The sequence below is a fragment of the Benincasa hispida genome, chromosome 9 (assembly GCF_009727055.1).
Source record: "Benincasa hispida cultivar B227 chromosome 9, ASM972705v1, whole genome shotgun sequence".
In the NCBI taxonomy this organism is placed as follows: domain Eukaryota; kingdom Viridiplantae; phylum Streptophyta; class Magnoliopsida; order Cucurbitales; family Cucurbitaceae; genus Benincasa; species Benincasa hispida.
Window position 1 is genome coordinate 17,770,018 of NC_052357.1, and position 26,291 is coordinate 17,796,308.

The window sequence follows — 26,291 nt, forward strand, 5'->3', positions numbered from 1 at the left end:
ACTTGGCAGTTTTGACCCATGTTTGTTGAAAGTTTTCAATTTCATCCAACTAATTACATTTCTAACTCATGTAAATTACAAATACTCATTATACTTTTAACTTGTGTAAATATTTGTAATTTTAACTATAGACTTTTAAAGTGTTATCATTTTAAATTCAGAAATTGATAAAATTTTAGAGATTACAACTATCCTATGTATTGTTTATTTAATTTAGTTCCTATCAAATATTTGAACTAGAATATTAACTTTCCACTATATTTTTCCATGACCTATTTTAAAAAAGAAGGTCAATAAAAATGTTTCGTCAACCTCGCATAATTCTTAAAGCCATCTTGGATAGATTTTAATTTTTTTTTTTTTTTTTTATTAGTATAATTCAATTATATTAATTTAATTATTTTATTAGGGTGCCAAATATTGGTCTATTAATGCCTTTTATTTTCACATGTATTTGTTTTTTTTCCCTTAATTTCAATATCGATTTTCACATTACTTTAGAAAAAAAAAATCTTAAATTCTAATCAATTTTTTTTTTAAAAAAAACAAAGTTTTAAAAACTATTTTTTCGTTTTCAAAACTTAACTTGATTTATCGATAAAAAACGAAAATATAACCTAACATAAAAACTTATATGCTGAAGTAGGATTTATAAGTTTAAATTTTAATTTTTTGATTTTTTTTTTTGTTAATTATATGTTATAAAAATTAATTGCATTTCTTTTTTTATTTAATATAATATATATTTGTTGTATTTTTGTTACTTTTATTAAGGGATACTGTAAAGTTTTGTTTAATATCCTTATTTTTTTTTATTTTATTATTTATAACTGTATATTAATTAAGACAAAAAAAAAAATATCTCAAATAAAAATATATAAAATATAATATACGAACAACTATATTATTCATATAAAATAAAAAATATACAAAATATAATATACGAATAACTATATTATATCAATATATATTTAGGCCTGGCAAATTATATACTCGTTGAATCAAGATGCTTAATATGTTTGTTATCAAACTCATATGTTTCGAGAAAGTCACAATATTATGTGTGAAAGTGTTGACAACCACCTAAAATAACTTTTGAAAAAAAATGAATTTATGAAATAAGTTAGTTCAAGAAAAACACTTGAAATCAATTTCCATATAAGTGCTCTTTGAGTGTTTAATATTAAATCTCTCTTTAATTTGTATAATAACAAAATAACCAAAATACCATCACTAATTCCCTACTTCATTTCCACGGAGTTGTCGTAAGCCGTGACCAATTCCGCATGATCAAACCCTGCACTATCACCTCCAATGGCCAACTCTTATAACCCCTTGACAACAAATTCCAATAATGACCACTTCCAGCCACTAACTCTAGCGATCAACTTTGTCGACTGATTGCATCAATTATCTCCAACAAGCAGCTCCTAAATACTAGCTCTAGTGATATGTTAAATCAATCATAAGCGGGCGGAAAAAAAACTTGGCCAGTTAAAGTGTTTTTAAATGATTGTTCATGGTGGTTAATAGCTATTCTTTGAAGTAATTGAACATTAATAGAAACACTTTTAGTATATGGGAAATGAACAAACTTATATATAAAAAAACTTTTGCACATGAGTGTTTTTTTTATTTTAAGCAATTTCTATCCAAAATGTTTACACGAAAACAAGTTTTTTGAAACACAATAGTTTCCCTAGTCAATCCAAATAGAACATAGACATATGTCTAATTACTTAAGTTCCATAAAGGTCTAAAAAATAGTTGAATAGATGTTAAACTTGACATGCCATTATAAATGTAAAAGAAAAGGTCAATTCTGATAAATTACACGCAACTTTTTGCTGGAACACAAACAATTGCATATGGACAACAATAACCAATAAACTTCACCTAGTCGAACATATTGCGAGACTATAGACGAGTGCATATTTCCTTGGAGTTGGAACAAGTTTGAATTTTCTTATCATATTAGTTCTTAAACTTCGATTTTTGTTTCATTTTATTTAACATGTTTAGAAAAGGTATTCATTCTCTAAATAAAATTTTGTGAACTTTGTTCCTTTATAATTCAATCCTTTCGATCTAACATAAAACACGACATCAGACATGTCTCAAGATGTAAAAATAAATCAGACTCAGACACAGCATCGAGACAAAAATAATATTTAAACCTAATTTCAAAATTTCGAAAATAATATTTAAACCTAATTTCAAAATTTGTTTCTATTTCTATTCATTTTATGTTCATCTTCTTGTAAAACTACAGAAGAAAACAACTCCCTGGATGTATTTCCATATCTATACCACTTCCCAAGAGGCCGTGCTATCCATCTCCTTTACCAAAAAATGGACAACAATGGGTTTTAACACATACCCAATCCAAAATCCCAAGGGTTTTATTTAGTATAGCCACCGCAAAATGGGGGAATTCGGCTCTCCTCCAACTAATACTCACACTCACCACCACAACCACCACCGTCATCATCAACTTCCCTTCACGGTCGGCTCTGAAATCGAGGTCTCCATCGATGAAGAAGGCTTCAAAGGCGCCTTGTTCAGAGCAACCATTTTGAAGCTCCCCACTACATTTCCTCCTTCAAAGAAGAAAAAGGCTTTAGTTGAGTACCAAACTCTCGTCACTGAAGACGGATCTACCCCTTTGAAGGAGCATGTTGATGCTCTTAGTTTGAGGCCTCTGCCTCCTGATACTGCCGATAAGGATTTTCAGGAATGCGACATTGTTGATGCAGCTGATAAAGATGGATGGTGGACTGGGGTTGTCTGTAAGGTTTTGGAGGGTGGTGGCTACTCTGTTTTGTTCAAGAATCCTATGCATGTCATGGATTTTCAGCGAAACCACTTGAGATTGCATCAGGATTGGGTTGGTGGCAACTGGGTTGTTCCCCAAAAGATGGTAATTTATCTGGGTTACTTTTCATTCCAAGAATTATTCGCTTGTTAGGATCAAGAGTGTTTAGGGTTCCTTTTTTTTCCTTTGCGTTTTAGAGGTCTTTAATGCTGTCTGTTTTCTGAATTAATGAGTTCAAATGAGTGATTGTTCAGTTACAAGCTTAATAGCTTCTGCTCAGTTGATCAATTAAGTTCTGTTAGACTTGTTAGAAAACTGATCGACGAAGACTATTACTACGGTTCACCTTGGTAGTTGGATGAGATTTTTCGTTTATTTTTTGGGTTGGTTTGGTTAGAGATTCCCAACTACCAAACCCTAACTTAAAATGGTATCCAAGCATCCAATTCCAGGTCTTCTTTTCGGCCACTAAGAGTATCTGGTGATTGTGTCGCCATCGATGGTAAGTTTGAAGCTGTAGTTAAAACTCCCAACAACACATTCTTTCTCTCGAAGAAAGATCCATCAGTTTGCAGTCAATGGTGTTGGGTTTAGTGTGAAGTTTACGCGTTGTGCATTGGTTAGCGTGAGATATTTTGGAAGTTTTTGGAGGGTTTCTTTAGGAATAGCCTTTTCCTATTGTTGTTGGAATTTGGAATGTGGGAATGGATAGCAATCAAAACATGGTCGGGTTGGGGATGGGACGGTGAATATACTCATGAAAAACATGTGCGACTGATCTGCCAATCTGAGGCAAACAACTCCAGTATATCTATCAAAATGTTTTTATCTGAGAGTTCAGATTAGGCACTCCAATTTGAAGGCGAGTTTTCTTTTGATAGGAGGTTTATTTTGTGATAATTTGTTAGATTTAGTTATAACTGGCGACGGTAGACTTTTAGGAATTAGGCTACTGATTGACCCACTAGTAATCATGTGTAATTGTGAAACTGGACGTGTGTGTGTAAAACAGATAAAAAGTTGTCCATAGACTGTTGTATGATTTAAATTACATGTTCTCATAAAAAAAATGATTTACATTACATGTTACTTTCACCATTTTGATACATTCTTCGACCTGGTCATTTATCATGCATTTTATTGCTGTAAAAGTTTAAATCTTTTTGCTTCATACTCATACGCATGCCTACTAAACAACTAGGATAGCCTATTGTAATATTATAGATTGTGTATCCTTTTTGTGAATTTCATTCTTGAATGAAGTTGTTTCTTATAAAAAAATTACTTTCACCCTAAAGATTATTTTTTTTTGGGAGAGTAATTCACCCTAAGGATTTTTAATGGGTAAAGCATGCATCATGAAACATGTAATTTCTGATATTATTCTAGTTGGTATGTTAAAACTTTTAGGAGCACATGAAACTGTCTTACTACTTGTATTTTCTCTGAAAAGCTGAATCAGCAACAATTGCACTTTCTTTGACAAAATCCCACTATATAATGAGCAGTTGGCTTTCTATTGTGTAGCTGGGTTTTGTCTTTGATAAATTAACGTCCTTTATCATTATGTTTAATGCTTCTCTTCTAATTTTACTCATTGCTTGAAGATCATTCGCCGTAAAATCTTTCATTCTAACTTCTTGTAGGAGTTGTTATGTAGAGAGGTAACATCTGATATCTTGTCATGCAATTCTTCTTCTTCTTCTTTTTTATTTAAAAAGAAAATACCCCCTCTCCTCTATTGATTTAGCGTGCTTGCCAGTCTTAGTGACATCCAGTTTTATTTTTGCTCTGCACCTAGATCATCTTTGAGAACTTGGATATCATGATGACTGTCATATGTTCATTCAATACATTTTACTTGACGTTAAAACAACTTTTTCCACTTTAGGATGCGTCAATCTTGAGAGATCAGTTGAGTATCATTTCTGAGGATGCTAATGTACCTGAGAATGTCCAGCGCGAAAGCTTAAAAGGTACTGAAACTATCAATGGAAAGGAAAATTCTTATACTGTAAACTCAAGAAATGACGTGATGGAAAAGCCAGGTGTTTATGATGAAAGTTCTGCCTCATTTGCCTTGACCTCGAGCAAGAGAAGAAGAAGTCTCAGTTCTAAGTCGAGAGTTTTGAATCCTTTAAAGAAGTTGAGAGAAGGAATTGTTCTTGGGACACCAGTAGCAGATGGGTCGAGGATGATAGAAAGCAAAACATTGAGGGGAAAAGCATTCAATAAAAGTGCCACACCAAACAGAGATCGCAGAAGAAGAAGCTACCTAAATTTTCATTCTGACGATGATAGTGCTTCACCTAATAGCTTTGGGAGTCCCAGAGGAGGCAAGAAACCGGTAGTTTGTCTCTAGCCTTTGAATCTTGCATTACTTTTTGTAGTATTTATAGCAGTCCAAATTATAGTGTCATTATTGAATTGCAGGCATGTCAGTTACCTCCTCCCTTCATTAACTTATGTTTGTATGTATCAAAGTGATCTTGCTAAGAACTTAAAACAGTCACTGATTTGGATGTCCCGACATTTCCTTAGGCAGTATGCATGTGAAGTTCCTCATCCTTTAGTTTTTTTCTACTTGCCATCACCTATAATATGTTCCACTAAATCGGTTATAACTATCATATGGTATTCTGCTCTTCACTGTTTTTCTTATTACAATGACTCTAAATTATTGAAGATGATTTGGTTTCATGTGTAGAGAACTAAGGAAGATGTTGATGGAAGTGATAAGTTGAAAGAGCAAGGATTAAGTTCAATAAATGGTAACGGAGGAAACAAATGTAAACGAAGTCAACAAACTCAAGTTACAGGTACACATAGCTCTTGATGGACATAGGCTGTTAGTTTTTGCTTGAATAATTTCTTATTCTGCCTCTCAGATAAGGAGGGGAAAGAAGATTATGATGTCTTAGAGATCATCCCTAAGGAAGTGACTACAAGCAATGAATCTGAAAGGAATAGACATGTAGCTTCAGATGGAAAACAGACACCAGTTAAAAATTCTCTTCACATTCCCAAGGAGGTTGGAGATGGGGAAGAAGATTCAAATAATCAGGCAACAGAGAAGGGCGTGGTAAGCAAACTAAAAAAATTAACTTGATATAAATCAAATGGATTTTCATAATGAGTATCTCTTGTGGTGATTTCTAGGCGATTTTATATACATACATATATATTTAGCGAAGACTAAACTTCATACTAATATATTACCATGCACGATGTCAAGCCTTAAGATCAATAGAAGTAAATGTCAGATTCTAGACTTGAATAACGATCCTGAAAAGGTGAGAGAGTGGGCCAATCTAGTGGGGTGTGAGTTGGGTATCTTTTCAACGACGTATCATGGTCTCCCTCTTGGAGATAATCTGAGGTAGGTTTCTTCTTATGCTTCCGTGGAGGACTAGGTGAGAAAGAGACTAATCTCTTGGAAGAAAAGCTACTTCTCAAAAGGAGAGAGACATACTTTTCTTCATTCAATTTTAAATGGTATCACAATTTGTTTTTTCTCCCTCCGTAGAGCCCTGTGCTCAATGTGTGAAAGCTTGGATAGTCTCATGAGAGACTTCCTATGGGAGATGTGGAAGAAGGAAAAGGAGCTCACTTGATAAATTTGGGAATCTTGTTCACCTGGGAGGGTCGAAATTAGGGAATTTAAGAACTTGTAATATTGCGTCATTGGCAAAATGGTCATGATGTTTTTCCCTTGAGCCATCCATCCTCCTTGCAGTCTAGGATTGTTGTAAGCAAGTACGACCCTCATTCTTTTGATTGGATGTCGAGTGGGGTTAAATGCACATCTAGAAATTTGTGAAAAGAAATATCTTTGTGTTCTCTTCTTCTCTTTTTTTGATCTTATTCAACGTTTAGTGGTTGATGGGTGTGGTGTACCTTCTTTTCCTCGTGAATGGGAGCTTATCTCGTTCCTCCAAGTGTTGGTACAACTCAACTTCCACGTCCTACGCGTGTTTTTGATCCCATTCTTGCCGTTCTCAAGCAACCCCATTCACCCGAACGAGTTCTAGGCCTCGGAATTTAGCAAAGGAAGCTAAAGTGAGTAAGAGGAGGATAGATGGTTGGGGGATCTTCCCTTATTTAACAGGTCTCCCAACCTTATAACCATTTATCTGCTTTGAAAAATCATTATGTTGCTGATTTTTTATTGTACTCGGGGAGTTCTTCCTCTCTTTTGTTCGATTTTTGTTGTCTTTTGCCTAACTAGGAAAATGATGAAAGTGATGGCCGTTCTTTCTTTACATGAGGATGTTGAGCTTAGATAAGGGAGTCTGGTCCTTCGGAGGGCTTTTATTGTAAATCTTTCTTTAATAATTTAGTGGATCCATCTCCTTATAGTTAGTATTTTCTCGATTCTTTGGAAGGTGAAAATCCCAAAAAAGATGAAGCCTTTGTCCGACAGGTTATTCAAGGAAGAATCAATACCTTGGACAGGCTCCCTCGAGCAAGTTATCATTCCTTGTTGGGCCTTGTTGTTGTATTCTTTGTTGGAGGGGAAGGAAAATCTAGATCATCTATTATGGTACCTTAACTATGTTTGTAATGTTTGCAACTTCTTCTTTGATGTGTTTGGCACCCATTCAGTCCAACACAAAACTCTTAGTGACATGATCAAGGAGTTTCTCCACCATCCGTCGTTTACAGTGAAAGAATTCATTGGAGGGTTGGGGTGTGTGATTTGTTGTGGAGTATTTGGGGGGAGACGCATGGGCAGTCTTAGAGGGTTGAAGAGGGATCTAGTTGATGTTTGGTCTCTTGCAAAGTTTAATGTTTCTCTTTGGGCCTCGGTGACGAGTCCTTTTTGTAATTACCCATAGGTCGTATATTGTTAAAATTGTAGACCCTTCTTCTAGGGTGCTCCCTTTTTTGTTGTCTTTGTTTTTTGTATGTCCTTGTATTCTATCATTTTTTCCTCAATAAAAATTGGTCTTTTATCAAAAAAAAAAAAAAAAAAAGAGAAAAAAAAACTAACATACGAGATATGGACACTTCTATTAAATCACTCTAAAAGTTACTACCAAGCTAATTAGGTAAGTAAGAGATGCAATTGGGTAGAGGATTGGTGATGAGTCATCTCATACACATACTTGGTCATCCCGGTTAAAACACTTTATTGTGACAAATTATTCAAAATCCTTGTAGAAAATTCTCATCTAAAAAAACACTTATAAAAATTATTCAAGATTCTTGTAGAAAATTCTTATCTCAAGAAACATTCTTATAAAAAGAATTAATTGTTACAAATTTATAAGATGAATACTTAATGATAGACCCCTTCCCATAAAGAATCATCTCCACACTTTTATGACGTCATGTAGAAAGACTGTTACCCCAAAAAGGTGTAATTCTTCCTGTGGGAACTGTGCTACAAGGCCATAACCACCCTCTCCATATTGGTGTACATCTTTTTTCATATCTTCTTTTCACTGCTCTGCTCCAATGTATTGACCTTCTGGAAATTATTCTATCCTCCCACAAATGGTACACTGCCATGCCAAATGACCTGAAGCAGCTCTACAACCATACATCCACCTATACATTAACGGGTCATCCACTTAAAAAAGGAGAAACAAACTTCTCTGCTAGGACTTCGACAGAGCAGAGCATATTTTCTTGGATTTACTTGGCAAGAGAGGAACTAAAGGATCTTTGATGAGTTAGATTCCTTTTGATCCCTTTTTTTTTTCATGCTATGGTCTATATCTGTCTCTTATACACATCTAGATGTGTATAAGAGACAGCTATATAGTCAATTCCTGGTGTAAATTCTCCCATCTTTTCCATTACTATAGCTTTTCTACTCTCCTAACCAATTGGAGAAGTTTCTTGTAGATCCTTTGTGATGAGGCTGAAACCCTTCTTTTATAATTTCATACTGTCAATGAGCTGTCTCTTATACACATCTAGATGTGTATAAGAGACAGGCGAAAGAGTTACAGCGGATGATATAATTATCAATGCATTATTTTGTATAACTAAAGTCCCTTTTTGTATGCCCTTATATTCTTTCTCAATGAAAGTTGTTTTCATTAAAAAAAAAAAAAATGAATTTAGGGGTAGGCACAGATATAACTTCTCCCCACATCGATAAAGCTTAAAAGCTGTCTCTTATACACATCTAGATGTGTATAAGAGACAGTATTATGGTCTATATAGTCAATTCCTGGTGTAAATTCTCCCATCTTTTCCATTACTATAGCTTTTCTACTCTCCTAACCAATTGGAGAAGTTTCTTGTAGATCCTTTGTGATGAGGCTGAAACCCTTCTTTTATAATTTCATACTGTCAATGAGTTATTCCTTATATAAAAAAAATAATAATAAAAAAAACAAGATGGATACTTACAAAGAGGGAAACACGTTTGTGTTCGCATTATGAAGAGAAAATTTCCCTAGGGCATGTGTAAGATTTAAGGACATATAAGCAATACTCCTTAATGGCCTAAGAGTGTAGGCTAGAGGTTGAGTTAGACATGGGAGACAATGAGCAAGCATTGGAGGAAGCGAAAGAGTTACAGCGGATGATATAATTATCAATGCATTATTTTGTATAACTAAAGTCCCTTTTTGTATGCCCTTATATTCTTTCTCAATGAAAGTTGTTTTCATTAAAAAAAAAAAAAAAAAGAATTTAGGGGTAGGCACAGATATAACTTCTCCCCACATCGATAAAGCTTAAAAGGAACCAATTATGGTAACGATTGATTGTGAGCAATAATTTTCATTTCAAATAAGCTTGCCTATTGAGAAAATTGGTCGAAGTTGAGGCTGAAGGGTCCAACTATGTCAAATGTTGAAACATTGAAATTATAAAGGACATTTTGACCTTAAAGTTGGACAACTATAGGAATGCAGTGGTTGTATTCACTTGGCATCTGGTAACATGCAGGTTAACCTTGAAGGCAGTCATATACAATCAAGTCAATAATCCATTCTAAAAATGTTGTCTCCTCTCTCCTTTCTCCCCTCCCTTCTCCCCTCCACCTCTCCTGATTTGTAACCGTCAACCTTCTGTCGGTTCCCATGGCCACCGCCTCTCACCTTCTCCCAAAGCATCCAATAAAATCAATCCTAATTGACCGGGAAATTTTCTCTATTAGGGTGGAGGATCTGAACAATGGGGTTAATGTTGTCAAGGACAAAATTCAACCTATTTCATTTGCCTTTCTTGGCCGGTGCTAAAATGGCTGGCATCCGCATTTAACAACTTGTTCAAAGATCCTTGCAATCAGAAATTTTTTAGCGAACCGACGGATGGTAATTCAACCATTTGGCTAGAGAAACACAATAACAAAAACGGTTTTTATGTGGAAATCACCCACCTGCAAGAATCTAGTCGTCAAATGAAGCTTTACATCCCTTCAAAGGAAAACAAGCAAGGGTAGTTTTCTTCCAACTCGTTGATCGCAGAATTTCCTGTGGTGTCCAAAAACACTACCAACAAGAAATCCTTTAATGCGGTGTTGATGGGGCAAATCCATCTCTGACCACAACTCCACAACCGGTTCATTGGCCCCTCTGGCCTCCCAATTTACTGTTTATCCACAACATAATTGGAATTCAATGGTGATTGTTGAGAGCCATCACCTGCATGACTCTTGGCCGGGGATCAAACCCGCAATAGAGGCGTCCTTCTTGATTACCTGTTCCATCAACCCACTTTATGTCAATAAGGCCTTACTTCACGTTTATAATACTGACATCACTTCTAAGCTTTGTAGACATGCTTCTAATTGGACCTTCTATGGATCTTTCCGACTGAAATTTTGGGCAGTGACTGATTTTGCAGCCTACCATCGACAATCATTTGCTTCGTACGGTGGTTGGATTGAGGTTATTGACCTTCCTCCTCCCTTTTGGAACGAAAAAATCCTCAACTTTATAGGAGATCAGTGTGGCGACTTTCTTTCTAGTGCAAATCTTTCCGACAGAGGCATTAATCTCATGGTTGATCAATTGGAGGTGAAGTCGAATCATTAGGGTTTCATCCCTACCGATCTAACCCTCCCAACTGAGCTTGCTGGTGGTGCTATTTGTGTCCAGATTCTTGGGCTTGCTAAGGAAGGCGGCGTCGCTCATCCCACTTGCTGTGAAATCCTCATCAGTTATGGGAGGCTGCAATGATGGAGATGGAAAGATTTCGCTCGCAATCCAACCTAAATTAATTGAAAAAGGAAAATCCAATAATAAAATTTTGGTTGGTTCTTCTCCATGTAATGATCCAATCATTCCCGTGATTTTGGGAGAGCATTCTAATGGACCCACAACCGTTTCTTCGGGCATTGCTTCCACATCCAATCCAACCTTCTCCTTCCAATTACCAAACCTTGGCCCCACAAAATCCCATCACCATCCTTCTCTCAACCAACCTTAGCCATAATTACTTTTAATGAGGTCCACTCTACCCTTTGCCCTAGAGAAAAACACTGCACCTCCAAACAAGCCCAAGCCCAAGCCCAGTCGGTGACTTTTGTGGGCTCTAACACACAGGATTTTTTTATCTAGCCCTACCCCCCTTAAAAAGATGATTTAATTCCTCAATTTCCAAAGGATGAAATTATCGCCTTTGTCCCTAGCCCATTGATGATGATATTTTTTGGAGACACTCCTGTAGAAAGTCATCAACAAGCTATATCCCTGCTCCCACCTATCCCTTCGGACCTGGCCACTCCATCTGAACAGGCCCATTCTCAGCCAGCCTCACCTGCAGAAAACCCTTAAGACTTTATCAACCCCCCACCCTTAAAATCATATGCCATCCCCTGTCAAACCCCCCTTTCCCTTTAGCCTCAATGACATGGCTTTTATTCTTTCCAGGCATTGGACTCTGTATCGTGGCCATCCCTACTCTTCCTTTTCCTAACAAGAAAAAAAATCTTCCTCTTCCATAAAAAAATCCAAAACTACAGCGGGAATTACAAGGTTTACACTCCTCAGTCCACTATGATAAAATGGCCACCTTGGCCATTATGGAGAGTGATTCGGTTGGAATATGAAAATTCTTTCATGGAATGTTCGTGGGTTGTGCCTTGATCAAGAAGACAATTTAGAAACACAATCCTGGTCTTGTCCTTCCCCAAGAAACAAAATTGCCATACGTTGACTATTTTTTCATTAAATCTAGTTGGAGCTTTTCTTTCATTGGTTGGACAACACTTAATGCTATAGATTCATCCGAGGATATTCTTATTTTATGGAGTGAACCCGATTACACTGTTCTTCAGGTTATCTAGGGCATTTTTACTGTATTTGTGCATCTTTCCTTGGTTGACGGGTTTTCTTTTTGGCTTACTTCTGTTTATGGTCCTTCTGATGGTGTTTTTAGACTTGATTATTGACAGGAGCTCAATAACTTAGCTGGTTTAGGAGGCGACAATTGGGTTATTGCTAGTGATTTTACTGTGACTAGATGGACTTGGGAAAAATTTCATGGCCACTCTGTTTCCTCAAGTATGCAAGCTTTCAACTAATGGATCATGGACTATCAGTTGTGTGACATTTCCCTTAGTGATGGTTGATTTACTTGGTCCAGCTCGGGTTCTGCTCGGTATCTCTCTCTATTGGACAGGTTCCTAACTACTAATTGTTGTATTGAAAAGTTTGGTCCTTTGTCTTTGAAACGGTTGGACAGAACTACATCTGACCATTTTCCTCGTCCCCTATCTTCGAGTAATAATGTTTGTGGCCCATGTTCGTTCCGCTTTGAAAATACTTGGTTACAAGTTTCTTCCTTTAGAGCCATGGTGGAGGATTGGTGGTCCAATAATCCCTGTGTTGGTCGCCCTAACCATGGTCTGATGTTGAAATTAAAGCACTAAAGTTTTTTTTGCGATGCTGGAACAGGACACAATGCTTAGAGGCTTCAATTGTACCTTTCCTTATGTCTCGATTACAGGAACTTGATAACCTAGAGGACAATGACCCCTTGACTTTGGAACAGGTTTCTTCTAGGCGCAAGCTCCGTGAACAAATTGAGCTCTTCATTACACAAGAGCATGTTTACTGGCATCAACGATGGAAATTGAAATGGCTTAAAGAGGGGGATGAGAACACACATTTTTTTCATCGTATTGTTGTTGCTCGAAAGCGGAAAAATTCCATTACTGAAATTCTCTCGGATGGGCACAGTTTGTTATCTGCAGCGGACATTGACTTTTGAGTTTTTGGACTTTATTTGGACCTCTTCAACAATGATGGTGCACATCGTTTCCTCCCTACTAATGTGGATTGGTCTCTTATCTCCAATGCACAAGCTATTGACCTTGAGCAACCTTTCAATGAGGAAATTTTTTGTGTTGTTTCCTCTCTGAGTTCTTCTAAATCTCCCGGCCTTATGGCTTTGTAGGTGAATTTTTCAAGTTCTTTTGGCCTATTATTAAGTCTGATTTTCTGATTTTGATCAACGACTTCTATTCTAGAGGTATTATTAACGTATCTCTAAATGAGACTTACATATGTTTAATCCTTAAAAAAGTTGATTCGAAGTCGGTTTCTGATTATCGCCCCATTAGCCTTATCTCTTGTGCTTACAAAATTGTTGCTCGGGTGTTATTGAATCGCTTGTTCCTTATACCATTGGTGCAAATCAGCTTGCGTTTGTGGCTAAGAGACAAATTTTGGATGCTTCCTTGATGGCTAATGAGCTCATTGATGACAAAGTTGGGTGATTCTTAAGTTGGATCCTGAAAAAGCTTTTGATATTGTGGATTGGGCATTTTTGGATGCTGTGTTACAGGCCAAAGGTTTTGGTCCCATCTGAAGAGTGGATTAGAGGGGTATCTCTAGTGCTAATTATTCCATCATTATTAATAGGAGTCCTCGTGGTAAGGTCATTCTTGCTCGTGGTACTCGACAAGGGAATCCTCTCTCACCTTTCCTCCTCATTTGGTTGCGAAATGTCTGAGCTGTCTTATGCACCATAGCTCCTCCAGGGGTCTTATTGCTACATACACCATTGGTTTGTCATCTTTTTCTTTGAACCATCTTCAATTTGTGATGATGCTTTACTTTTTCCACTGCGGATTGCATTGCTTTACAAAATCTTTTTGACCTCATTGGTATATTTGAAAGGGCTTCTGGATTAAAAGTTAATATTTCTAAAAGTGAGCTGCTTGGCATTAATATTACTGATGATGATTTAGAGTGGATGCTAACCACTTTTGGTTGTAAGAGGGGATGTTGGCCATCTACTTACTTGGGTCTCCATTTAGGTGGAAATCCGAAGTCTTTGGCTTTTTGGCAACCTGTTGTTGAGAAATTTAAGCACAAGCTTCCTAATTGGAAGTATGCCTTTATTTCTAAAGGTGGTAGGCATATGCTTATATAGGCTACTTTGTCTAGTTTGCCCACTTATTACTTATCTCTGTTTCGTGCTCCTAGTACTATCGTTGCTACTTCGGATAAGATGGTTCGGGATTTTTTTTTGGAATGTTTTCGTGGTGATGGTGGTGTGCACAAATGTGAATTCGGAAACTACTCTACGCCCTAAATTGATGGGGGATGTTGATATTGGCAACTTTCATAACGGTAATTTAGCCCTTTTGGCTAAATGGGTTTGACGCTTTCTTACTGAGCCTATTGCTTTGTGGCATCATCTTATTGTTGCAAAACATCGTTCGATTGGTAGAGTTTGGCCAACCGCTCAACATTATGGTTTGCATCTCCCCTTGGCGTTTCATTTGCCAGTGCATTGGGTTGATTGCTGATCGCACTCAGCGACGTATTGGTGATGGTTCCTCCACATATTCTGGACCGATTCTTGGCTTAGCTGTGGCATTATCTCTATTGATTCCTCCCGTCTTTTTCATCTCACGCTTCATCCCGATGACATAGTGACTGATGTGTGGTCTGCTGGTTCGGCGACCTGGGATTTTGCATTCATTGTAATCTCAATGATATGGAAATTTCTGAATGGGCTTCTTTATCTTGTCTTTTATCATCTGTTAGACTTCAGGCTACTGCTGATGCTTGGATTTGGCCCTTGGATTCTTCTTCATGTTTCACTGCAAAATCCCTTATGGCTGATTTGATTGGTTCAGTTGATCCTCGGTAGTAGGACCTTTTACGCCATCATTTGGAAGAGTTATTATCCAAAGAAGATTAAGATTTTTCTTTAGGAGCTCAGTCTTGATGCTATCAGTACAACTGATTGTTTGCAACGATGTATGCCTTATATGTCTATTTCTCCATCATGGTGTATCTTATGTTGTAGAGCTGAATCCCCCGCTCCTTTGTTTGCTGATTGCTCCTTTGCACGACACCTCTGGCATATTGTTTTGGATGCTTTTGGGCGGTCATTTGCTTTCCCTAATTCCACTTTTGAGCTTTTGGCATCTCTATTTGTGGGTCATCCTTTTGGTGGTTCCAAGCGAACTATTTGGTTGGCTTCGGTGCGTGCATACTTCACCTTTTGGTGTTGGATTTTCCCATTGCATCTGGTCAATGAAATGTTTCTTTCTTTAAAAGAAAGAAAGCTTTGAAGGTGGTCATACTGACAGATGTTCTTGGATTGCTGTTTGGGGGCTGTCCTAATGAAGAGCTAGCAGCCTATTATTTGTTTTAGTCATTTCTAACATAGCTTGTGTTTACTAGGGACTCCACTGTAGCTACTTTATGGACGACTACCACTATTCATTATTCAATATAATGGCACAATCTTTTTCTCCACTGTGATTTTGCCTCTCGTGCTTGGAATTACACTACTAATCTGCTATGCATTTCGTTTTGTCTTCCTAAGAAGGTGGATAACTGACTCTTAGAGGGGCTGTGTTGATGGAATTTGAATGGTAAAGCAAGGGTGGTCAGTAGCTGTGCCTTTAGGGCACTCTTGTTGCATCTTTGGAAAGAAAGGAACGCTAGAATGATAAGCCTTTATGCTTTAATTGCTTTTGTAATTCTGAACAAAAAGTGGCCTCTTGGTGGATTGGCTTATACAAAAAATTCTTTTGTAACTACAGCTTGTTAATTCTTTATTAACTATTGGCGAGCTCTCGCAAGTTGTAGTCTTCTTGGGAGGGGCTTTCTTGACTCCTGGCCTCTGGGCTGTTCCATTTCTTCTTTTTCTGAATATATCCTTTTTTTTTTTACGTGTCTTTTTTATATATGGCACAACCTCTCCCCTTGCTTCAGTGGGCTGAGAGATACAGCTTTAAATGACTTAAAAGTAATATTTGTTACAGGCACAACAGAAAATGAATGCAACTGACAACGAGATATTGAATTTAACTTCATGTGGAATTTGTTTTAGTTTTTAGGTGCAACCTTGTTGCCCTGTTTGCCGTCAAGTCCTCCCAACCTAAAACTTACTCCTGGTCATGGAACTTTTCTCATCATTAGTCACATGAGAAAGTGGCTTATCAGTAATAATTTCACCTCCTCCAACTACTCACCCGTGTTTCTTGTATCATTGTTAAAACCTGCATTGGTTCTAATATGGACTACAGTCCTTTTACTTTCAAGGTTTTCAACGTATTTGGAGCTCATGTTGTAGCCATCTGCAGTTTTGGCCAAGATGGCAAAATGGGTTGGCCTTTTGGCATGCTCTGGTCACTTGTTTCTTATAGTTCTTTCTTTCACACATTTTAATGAAATCATGTTTTCCTTTTAAAAGAAATTGTTCCAATGAAAATACTATTTGGTAGTAATTCTTTCGGGTGCTTTTAGTATTTAATATTGGCAAGAGGAACACCATCCAAAATGTAGCAACATTGTAGGGGTCATGTGGGGTCACTTATCATGTCTCAGGTTTCAGCCTCTTTCACTGATAACTCTATAAGCTTAACCTTCTCTGTAGTTCAGGTCTTTGGCCAGTTCTGAGATTTGGCATGTGTTTTGATTTACCTCTTCTTCAGTGTGCTTGGAGTTTGATAGGATTGATGATGTTAATTCTTTATCAGGAACCTGAGCAGCAAGAAGCTACTGAAAACAGTGATAAAGAAGCTACTGAAAACAGTGATAGAAGAAAGAGGGGAAGGCCTCGTAAAATCATGCAGGTAAGATGCCAAAGAGGTACATTGATCTTCAGTCTGTTTGAACCTCTTAAAAACACCACTAATGTCCTAGGAAACCTCCCCATTGTGAGTATACCACATCTCCCACAAAATTGGTAAAGTGGTAAGTTGAAGCACAGCAGATCTTCAAACAGTGAAGAGGCCAGCCAAGATAAAAGGATATGTGCTAGAGGTTCCCCTATAGGCTCTAGGCAATAAAGATCTTTAAACTTCAAAAAAGTGTCATAAATCAGGAACCTCGACTATAGGCAAAGATATAGTCTAAGAAGGAATGAGAGTGATAGATCTTGACCTGCCTTGTCACAAAGAATGAACGTAGGTTGAGAACATGGACAGTAAAAGCGTATCATATCTTTTGTGAAGCCCTTTCAGAGCTATTTGACCTTCTAAGAATCAAGGTCACAAAACTAGAAGTCCTTAAATGTTTTTAACTAGTAGGTTCTCTTTGAATTTTCATATTTAAGGACCCTACAACTCTGTTGCAAGGATTCTCGTGGTATCCAAAGGGGTGTTTGGCCTACCGACTTCATAAGTCGATGTTAAGTAACTCAACTCCACCCACTTCAATACTGTTCATTATTGAAGTTTATGCATTTATTGAGGAACTCCATCTCTCTCTTTAGCACATTTATCAAGGAACTCCATTTGTGAAACTCTACCCCAAATATAAACTTCCTAACTTCAGACTTTATAACTCAACTCAATACCTCAACACTCCTTAAAGGATTTGGAAACTTTTCCCTTCAATTATCTTGGGTGCACGCTTCAAGTCAGCAAAAACTCCTTGGACTATTTTCTGTATTGAAGGAGATTCGAAGAATAAGATTATTAAAAAATAAAAAGGGAACATTTTTTAGTTCTTGAAATTTCATTGGACAATTTCGTTGAACTTTAGTTTGTAACAATTTAATCTACTTTCAAAATTGTAACAATTTAATCTCCAAATTTTAGTAACACTTGTCCTTGAACTTTACAAATTGCAACAATTTAATCAATCTCATGCAAAATATTATCAAGATTTTGAGTTTCTGACACATGTAAATTGATAAACTGATTAGAGATTAAATTTACAAATTTTTATAAATTATAAAGACTAAGTAGTAATGTAACGAAATTGATACTTAATGTTGATAAAATCTATTTGACCAAATAGTTACAAGTTTGAAAGTATAGGAACTAAATTGTTACAAATTGAAGCTAAGGGCTAATTTGTTGCTTTAATGAAATATTCAAAGACCAAAACTGTCTTAACCTAGAAAAGGAAAAACAAAAAACAAAAATCACTGATAAAAGTGAGGGCATGTGATCTAATTGGTTTCAAGGTTGTTAGTTGATGAGCTGCTTCCACAAAATCATTTGCCACTCTCTCTTTTCCTTTTCAATTCGATCTGCTAAGGATCTTCCTTGGAATAGTATAGGACACCAAATCATCTCTTCCCTTATTATTATTTATGAATAATCAAGCTTTCATTGAATGAAAGAACACAGGGGGCTAACAACAAAAAAGGCCCATAAGAAAAGGAGTCCAACTAAAAAAGGGGTCTTCGATCAAGCACAATGAGACCTAACTGATAATTTAAAAAAGAAGAAAAAGAAAAAGAAAAAGAAATAAACCTTCAATCAACACTCACAATGAAACATTAAATACATCAAGAAACCAAATATCATGCATAGAATGCTTAATCCCTCTAAAAACTATATTGTTCCTCTGAATCCAAAGGCTTCATAAAACAATGCACGAGGAGGGTGATCCTGTGCAACACAAAAGGCTCACGAGGAGGGCGATCCTTTTATTTTAATGCGATCAAAGGAAAGGAAAATGGGATCCATCTGACTGAGCCTAGTCTACACAATACCACATCTCTCCAAAGAAAAGACGAAGTTTCCCATGGATCTTGACAGTTGAGTCTAGTATTCTACATAGTTAGAGCATACCTCTGTAATCGATACTTTCACTTCCTAATCACGATATACCTCAGAGGGCTATGGAGGAGGAAAAAGATGAAACTTAAAGCACCAGATTCAAATCTTGCTTCCAATTGGAATAGTTGTTTGTCATTGTGGGTGGGGCATGAAAGGAATGATTGATACTAAAATCTCTAAAGCTTACAAAATTATCCTTCATTTTTCTCTTAAGACAAAAGCTTGAGAAACCACCAAGTATTTGTCATCAAATGAAATATCATATCCATCTGAGCAAGTTTTTGCTTTTCTCATGGATCTTGTTTCTACATTGTCAGAGATCTCTGTAACTGTTACCTTCTCTTCCTAACCATNCCCCACCAAAGGTTGAAAAGAATTACTGAAATCCCAAGAGTCATTGCTAGTGAAAAAGAGATTCTTCCGAGGAATATGTTGCTTCAAGCTTGAAAAGTTGAAGTTATGGCTAATTTTGGGTTTGGGCATGAAAGAAATGAATGATACTTAAACTTCTAAACTCTAAAGCTTACAAACTTAACCATCATAACTCTCTTAAGACAGGAGGTTGAGGGACTACTGAAAACTGGATCGGGTAATAGATTAACAGCACTTGCCATGATGTGAAAGCACCAACAAATAAAGCATATGCCTCTGAAACTCAAAAATTCTCTCAGCCTTAGACTCTCTTACCTATTCAAATGTTTTTCAACCAGCATTTTTATCCATGCAAGCAAAAGACTATTGGATCAGAAATATTGTTATTTGTAAATGTAAATTATAAAGAAATTAGAAAAAATCCACTCAACCGAATGAGATCAGGAGTCCACCCATCTAGGATTTTGAGGGGATGCGTCTTCAACGGACACCAACATTTCCACCAGCTGCGTTTGAATATTAAAAATTCTAGCTATATGATGGTGTATGTGGGATCACTTGCAACGCTCTAGTTTCAGCCTTTCACTAATAACTCATTTTGGTTAACCGGTTCTTTCATTCAAGACCAGATCTTTCACCAGTTTGAAATTTGGCAGGTGTTTAGATTTACCTCTTCTTCAGTATGCTTAGAGTTTGATAGGATTGATGTTTTATATCTTCATCAGGAATCTGGGCAGCAACAAGCTAGTAAAAACAGTTACAAAAGAAAGAGAGGACGACCTCGAAAATTGATGATAGTTCCAACAACTGCAGAAGGTATCCTGTCCTTGCGTCTGTGATCATGGGTTTTATATATATATGTGTATTTTACATACAACTGTTAACAATTGAAGTTTTTGTGTGTACAGATGTGGAGCAAGATGGAAGTGGATGGAAACCCGAGAAAGCAACTATAAAAAGTTGTGTAACTGGTGAGGCTGCTATTCTTTAATGTCAAATCCTTTAAAAAACCCATATAGTACTATTTGTTTCACCTTTCTGAAATTATCATTTCACAAGCCAAAAGAACCAAAAGAAAAAAAGGCTTTAGGAAAATGCCAATGTATTTTGTGGATTTTCAAGATCTGAACAGAAGGAACGGGAACAATGTCTCAGCATTCAAGACAAATGGCACTGGAACTAACAGTGTCGACGACGATGATCGACCACTGTTATTGTGGCTTGGAGGAATGCAAGGTTCAGCAAGCAACAACTCATTGAGTATGTATACAAAACTTGCACTAGCATATCGAAACTGAGTACTGTTTGTAACTTTGATTGTTTTTGTTTCCATGTTAGAATTAGGACAAACATCTGGTTCTACATCCAAGCGAAGGACAAATGGGAGTGAACAAGTAGATGGTGTGAATGAAATGAGAACAGTTGATGGAGCGCCTGAAAATGAAGTGGTCAAGAATCAAGGTTGGCCTTTTGTAAAGAATTCACCTGTCTGGAGTGCCATTGATTCTTTAGAAGTCTTCAAGCAAATCCCACAAAAGCCTCATTTCCACCCTTTAAATACATACAAGGAGGAATGTCGTGAAGGATTGGCCATTGGCTGTATGGTAACTTTTGCAAGTTTGGTTGAAAAGATAACCAAACTACAGTTCAGTTATCCAAGACATGTTTTTGAAAGCACATTGGCCAGTCTATATGACTTGGAGCAACATGGATTCGATATTTCAATGCTCTGCAATCGAGTGAATGAGCTACTATTTATCAAAGATACTGAAATGAGATACATAGAGGAAACAAAAGTAGCAGAGAACAAAATATTGGAGCATACCGAAAACAAATCTAAGCTTGCAGAAGAAAGCAAGGCTATTGAACAGAAGATAACAGAGCTGCAGAGGAGACAATCATCGATTAAACTTGAAATAGAGACTAAAGAAAATGAGATCCAGGCACTGCAATCACATGTGGAGACCATCAGAGAATGTACAATGAATACTAAGCTACATTTTGAGAACCAGATTGCCCTTCCCTTGTGCCCAGTTTGAACCTTAAGTTCTGATGTGAATATGACAATAGAACTCCGTTTTAGTTACGTTCCTTGATCATTTTGTGAATGGTAGTTCTGGACCAGGAAGTTAAATGCTAACAACTAATCTTTTGTATAACATTGATGCTTAAAATGCACCGTTTAAAGCTTTAGTTCCTGCTTAGTATAAAATGTTAGCAAATCAAGTGTGCAATGTGTAGACAAGTCTGATGTTTTGTTCATAGCAATTCCACATTTACGAAAAGTTTCAGTCCGGTCACCTTTAAAGTTTTTTAGATTTCATACATTAAAATAACATGAAAGCAATAAAAAAAACCATTTCCATTGAAAGTCAAAACCTAGCGAGAGTATATATTGTTTTGAGACTATTATGAACTCTAAGAACATTGGCCTAATTCAACAGTATAGAAATACAACCAATTTCTTCCGCTCCTCGGCTGATGTTATCTGGCCATGGACGACCTTGGAATGAAGAATGAGAAGAATTAAGGTTCTTGGACGCCCCCCACTCTAATCACCTCGGAAGAAAATTGATACTAAGTTGAAATCTCCGAGGGCAGAATGAGCTGGAAAGAAAAACTCATTTTCTATTCCTGCTTTCTTCACGATCCTTTTCCCGCTTCTTGTAAAGCCTTTCAAGAACACGCTTGGCCTCACATTGAGGGAAGTTTTCCAGATCATAATAGTGTGCTGCTATGTCCACCAACCTGTTGGGACAAGAAATTTGCAAATAATCCTCATCAAGACCTCTAAATAATGTCAATTACTCAGGTGAATAGACTACTGTTGCTATTAACTCCGCAATAGTGCAAGTAAAGAAAACAAACCCTTGCATCATGTGACCACAAGTATACAAATAACGTTGATTCTGGATCCAAACATTTAAAAGATTATAGGAGGAACTAACCATTCACCCCGGATATCAGTCACTGTACGGATGAAATTCCTACTCGTTAGGACGTACTCATTGTAAATGACCCACTCTGGTTTATGGTCCAAGCAATTCGATGGATGCAAGTGTACCACCTGTAGAACAGATTTGTTAATCCCAAATATGGGCATTGGAAGTGCATTATACAGCATGACCTAGTCCATCTTCATACCTGGTTGTCCTTCACTGTCAAGTAGTGTCCAGTCCTTTCTAAATGAGCTACTTGCATGAAATACCCAGATAGCATAGCCTTTCTTATGTTTACGTAGTAGTCACGGCTGTTGAAATCTGTGCTGCATAATTTGAGGTTAAACCTAGACATGATGCGGACTAGTTGCTCTCGGACATTATCCGCAGCCTTCATTGCCCTGTGATTGATAAAGTTTTCGTAGCACCATGACTGATCCTCATCTGTACCACAATAATTGGGTTAGGAATCCATCAAAATTGGATGTGCTTAATTGAAAGGGTGAAGATGAGAACCATAAATACTTACTGTTTTGCTTGTAAGCATGGTACACGTTCAAGAGCGTTAGATGGTCTCCATCAATGTGGCCAAACCTAGCTTTTGCTTCGTCGGCAGCCTTTTGAGCCTCCCTAGGCCGGACAAAGCAATTGGGTACTAAGAAAGAAATTGGTAATCACACACAGAGGAGGCCCAGGGAAGGTCAGCAGATGCATAGATGCAAGACGAGACCATTTGCTTCATGAGATAATACTGAGAAACTGCAACTAACTACATCAGCACTGACTGAGAAATCTTATGGTGCATGCCATCTGAGGGCATGGAACCAGAGAAGATAGTTGCTGATGACAACCTAGTTTGACAGAATAGTGCTCTAACAACATGCACGTGAAATCACATACATGTTTACTCGTTAGAAGACATGGCAGATGTACTGCAAACATGCCACGCCGATAAAAATGCATCAAACTTTGATGCACCCTGCCCCTTGTTTAACAACCATGGGCATCTGGCGTACACACTACATACAACTCGATAGGATTGGGAAAGTAAAAAGAAAATATGAAAGAGTGTTGAAGTACCTGAAAGCATGGCAGAAATTGATAATATTTCATTTGAACATTTGAATTCTGGACTAACAACGAGCATCTTTGACATCTGAGGATCTAGTGGAAATTCACTCATTATTTCCCCAAGCTTCGTTAGGTTCCCATCATCATCCAATGCACCCAAGTAATTCAGAACTTCTAAAGCTCGCATCAATGTCTCAGGAGCAGGTGGATCCATAAAATCAAAATGCACAAGGTCATCAATTCCCAACTTCTTCAAGGTAAGAACAGTATTTGCAAGGTTTGATCTCAAAATTTCAGGATATGTCTGTGGCTGCAAATCATTTTGGAAACTCTTTTCCGTGTAAAGTCTAAAACATTTTCCAGGCTGAGTTCTTCCAGCACGACCAGATCTCTGATGCGCACTAGCCTTCGATATAGGAGAAACCAATAATGATTCCACACGTACTCGTGGGTTATAAACTTTCTGTTTTGAAAAGCCAGGGTCAATAACATAAACAATGCCATCTATGGTCAATGAAGTCTCTGCAATATTTGTGGAGACCACAATCTTCCTTCCAGCAGGTCCATCCTCTTTTACTGGCGGTGGAGCAGGTTCAAATATCTTCTGCTGCATAGCTGGAGGAAGAGTTGAATATAAAGGCACCACTTTCACAGGGCCTACCTGGTCGCCAAGATTTGCAATTTCTTTATTTATTTTGCGACATGCATCTTCAATTTCCTCCTCACCAGTGAGGAAAACAAGTATATCACCTGGAGGTTCACACAAATGAATCTGTACAACTGTCCGAATAGCAGCTTCAAGATAGTCCCTTTCAGGTTCCTGTGTGTAAAATATTTCCACTGGATGAAGCCTACCAGGAACCTTCATAAGTGGAGCACCATTAAAATAACCCTGGAACTTTTCAGCCTCAAGTGTAGCACTCATGACCACCAGCTTTAGGTCAGGCCTATTTTTCAATACTTCTTTCAAAAGCCCAAAAAGAACATCCGTTGCTAATGTTCTTTCATGAGCCTCATCAAGAATAATTACCTTATACCTTTCTAAAAGAGGATCTGTCATCGCTTCTCTTAAAAGCATACCATCAGTCAAATACCTGCCACCCATAAAAAGTACAACAAATTTATGATCAAGTAGAGAACAAAATTTCAAACCATCGAGTGAAAAGATAGTAGCAACACTGATGAGCAGGTACTAGAAAGAATGAGCTTACTTTAAAACAGTTCTGGCACTACTGCAGTCTTCAAAACGGATACTGTAACCCACCTCTTCTCCAATAGTCACATCCATCTCTTCGGCAACACGTCTAGAAACTGACATTGCTGCCACCCTCCGAGGCTGAGTGCATGCAATCATCATCTTCTTACGTTTATCTGGACTATCCAGGTCAACAGCTTCTAAAACAAATTGAGGAATCTGAAACAGGCAAAGTCACAAGAATAGAAATCAGAATAGCAAGGAGAATATCTCAAACTAAATATCCATCCATCAAAGAGGTTAACTAACGAGCAAACAAATTATCTAAAAACTCAACGCCCAGGCTTCCAAAACCAAGTTCAAATTATTTTTAACTAAAAATGCCACAACCGAAAAATATGTATATCATGAATAAACATGCTCATTCCCATAAATAACTAATAGTAGTAACTTCTAAATCCTTTTAAAGGAATAATAATAATCTTAAAAAAACAATAGCAGCTTCGCCCCATCCTGAAGGGATCTTAGAGCTTAGACTGATGAAATCGAAGAACTTTCCATACTGTGCTAAACACGAATCTTAACCAACCCGCAACATCATGTGAGGCTCAACTAGATTAAATTTTGTGTGCAATATTTGACTTCGTCCGATAATTTGCTCCCTTCTCAAGGGAGGACAAATAAAATATTCTAGAATACTTGCAAATTAATAACTAAAACAGGTTAAAATGAACGTTCAGGACTAAATAGGATATATCACGAGCATTTAAACAAGAAAAGGCAAACTAAAAAAATCCTAGATTTACATTTTTAGGTTGTATTATTGGCCTAGATTGATGAAATACGTAAATTCTTGCCAAAAACGCATTACCCCTCAATCAAACTAGAGAGTAAAGGTCCTTCTAACCAAAACATCCCTAATAAAGCCTGAGAATGGCTTGATAAAGAAAGTACATAATCTAAATAATCACAATAAACAAAATAATTGTCCCCTAGAATCCAAGTAAAAGAAAAAACCAACCGCGTGCGTCCAAGAGAAAAAGGAAGTTATAAATAACTCTCAAGTTACTTGCAGTCTCGACAGCAAATAACCATCTATACATCAAACATTAGAAAGCTTTCCCCAACTAACCTGAGTAGTTTTACCACTACCAGTCTCACCAACCAAAATCAAAGTCTGACTGCTCTTTAAAGCCTGAAAAAACTCCTCTTTTTGATGCCAAACAGGCAGAGTCTTCCTCTTCTCCAAAATCTCATAGTACCTCTGCGAGAACTGCCTCCCAGTCCACCTGTTGATCAGACTATTGCCCGCATTTCCACCGCCATTGTTCAACGACGCTACTCCACCGTTCGCTTTGTTAATCTTCGCGGAGACCGAGGTTTCGTCCACCACATCAAATAAACTAACCTTTCTCTTCCTCTCCGCACCCATCAAAACCCTTGCCGGCACAGAACTATAGAAATAGCCCAAGAAAAACAGCTGGACTCTACCTTAAGAGAAAGACAGGACCTGACCGAAGCTTGCTCTCTGGGAAAAGCGATTGAAGGGGCCTGGTTTTGGAACTGCAAAATTCCGAAACCCTAATTCGAGGGAAGGAAGAAAAAGGCTACAGAACTTCCCTTCGTTATATTATATAGAACTTTCCCGAATTACACGATCAGTCCCCAATTTCTGATTAAATTTCCTCGGATGCCACTTTTGTAAGTTTAACTACGCCGACACGACGGGACTTTGGAACGCTTAAATTTCTTTGGGCCTGGCCCAATTTATATGGGTTCAAATACAGCCCAATAAATGGAAACAGGGCCCAATCGGATCCCATTTCCCCTAACATTTGGGTCCATGTAAAAGGGATAAAACTAAAAGAGAATGAAAAGATAAATGACTGACAAGAGATATAGTAAGTTTTAAACTTTCAATACATTCTATCTAAAATCTCTAGAAGC

General features: G+C 37.3%; 2 protein-coding genes across 8 annotated transcripts; one reads left to right on the forward strand and one right to left on the reverse strand.

Annotated features, from left to right (window-relative positions):
• Window positions 1-2,249: 2,249 nt before the first annotated feature.
• Window positions 2,250-21,361, forward strand: LOC120086759 (DUF724 domain-containing protein 3-like). 5 transcript variants are annotated; one of them, XM_039043548.1, is made up of 10 exons: window positions 2,250-2,920; window positions 4,707-4,791; window positions 4,864-5,162; window positions 5,523-5,634; window positions 5,704-5,897; window positions 16,731-16,826; window positions 19,865-19,955; window positions 20,048-20,110; window positions 20,199-20,399; window positions 20,478-21,361. In XM_039043548.1, the coding sequence occupies exons 1-10, from the start codon at window positions 2,426-2,428 to the stop codon at window positions 21,176-21,178; spliced, it is 2,337 nt and encodes a 778-aa protein (XP_038899476.1). In that variant the 5' UTR covers window positions 2,250-2,425; the 3' UTR covers window positions 21,179-21,361. The 5 variants fall into 5 exon arrangements, with proteins under 5 accessions (XP_038899476.1, XP_038899474.1, XP_038899475.1 ...); XM_039043546.1 differs by having other exon boundaries at window positions 4,707-5,162; XM_039043547.1 differs by having other exon boundaries at window positions 4,707-5,162; window positions 20,262-20,399.
• Window positions 21,362-21,479: 118 nt separating this feature from the next.
• Window positions 21,480-26,004, reverse strand: LOC120086761 (probable pre-mRNA-splicing factor ATP-dependent RNA helicase DEAH2). 3 transcript variants are annotated; one of them, XM_039043551.1, is made up of 7 exons: window positions 25,477-25,999; window positions 24,361-24,563; window positions 23,159-24,243; window positions 22,608-22,733; window positions 22,284-22,522; window positions 22,088-22,206; window positions 21,480-21,887 (listed from the first exon to the last, which is right to left on the reverse strand). In XM_039043551.1, exons 1-7 carry the CDS (start codon window positions 25,774-25,776, stop codon window positions 21,761-21,763), a joined length of 2,199 nt encoding a protein of 732 aa, XP_038899479.1. In that variant the 5' UTR covers window positions 25,777-25,999; the 3' UTR covers window positions 21,480-21,760. The 3 variants fall into 3 exon arrangements, 2 of the variants coding, with proteins under 2 accessions (XP_038899479.1, XP_038899480.1); XM_039043552.1 differs by lacking the exons at window positions 21,480-21,887; window positions 22,088-22,206 and having other exon boundaries at window positions 22,489-22,522; window positions 22,608-22,708; window positions 25,477-26,003; XR_005484318.1 differs by lacking the exons at window positions 21,480-21,887; window positions 22,088-22,206 and having other exon boundaries at window positions 22,500-22,522; window positions 22,608-22,837; window positions 25,477-26,004.
• Window positions 26,005-26,291: the final 287 nt, after the last annotated feature.

Bases quoted from the DNA above. Each gene is read 5' to 3' on its own strand.
- LOC120086759 (XM_039043546.1), top strand. From the start codon at position 2,426: ATGGGGGAATTCGGCTCTCCTCCAACTAATACTCACACTCACCACCAC. The intron at 19,956-20,047 runs GTATCCTGTCCT...TTGTGTGTACAG, and splicing joins AGTTCCAACAACTGCAGAAG to ATGTGGAGCAAGATGGAAGT. The intron at 20,111-20,198 runs GTGAGGCTGCTA...TCATTTCACAAG, and splicing joins TATAAAAAGTTGTGTAACTG to CCAAAAGAACCAAAAGAAAA.
- LOC120086761 (XM_039043551.1), bottom strand. From the start codon at position 25,776: ATGGGTGCGGAGAGGAAGAGAAAGGTTAGTTTATTTGATGTGGTGGAC. The intron at 22,734-23,158 runs GTACTTCAACAC...TTTCTTTCTTAG, and splicing joins AATTTCTGCCATGCTTTCAG to TACCCAATTGCTTTGTCCGG. The intron at 21,888-22,087 runs GTTAGTTCCTCC...TTGTCCCAACAG, and splicing joins ACTGATATCCGGGGTGAATG to GTTGGTGGACATAGCAGCAC.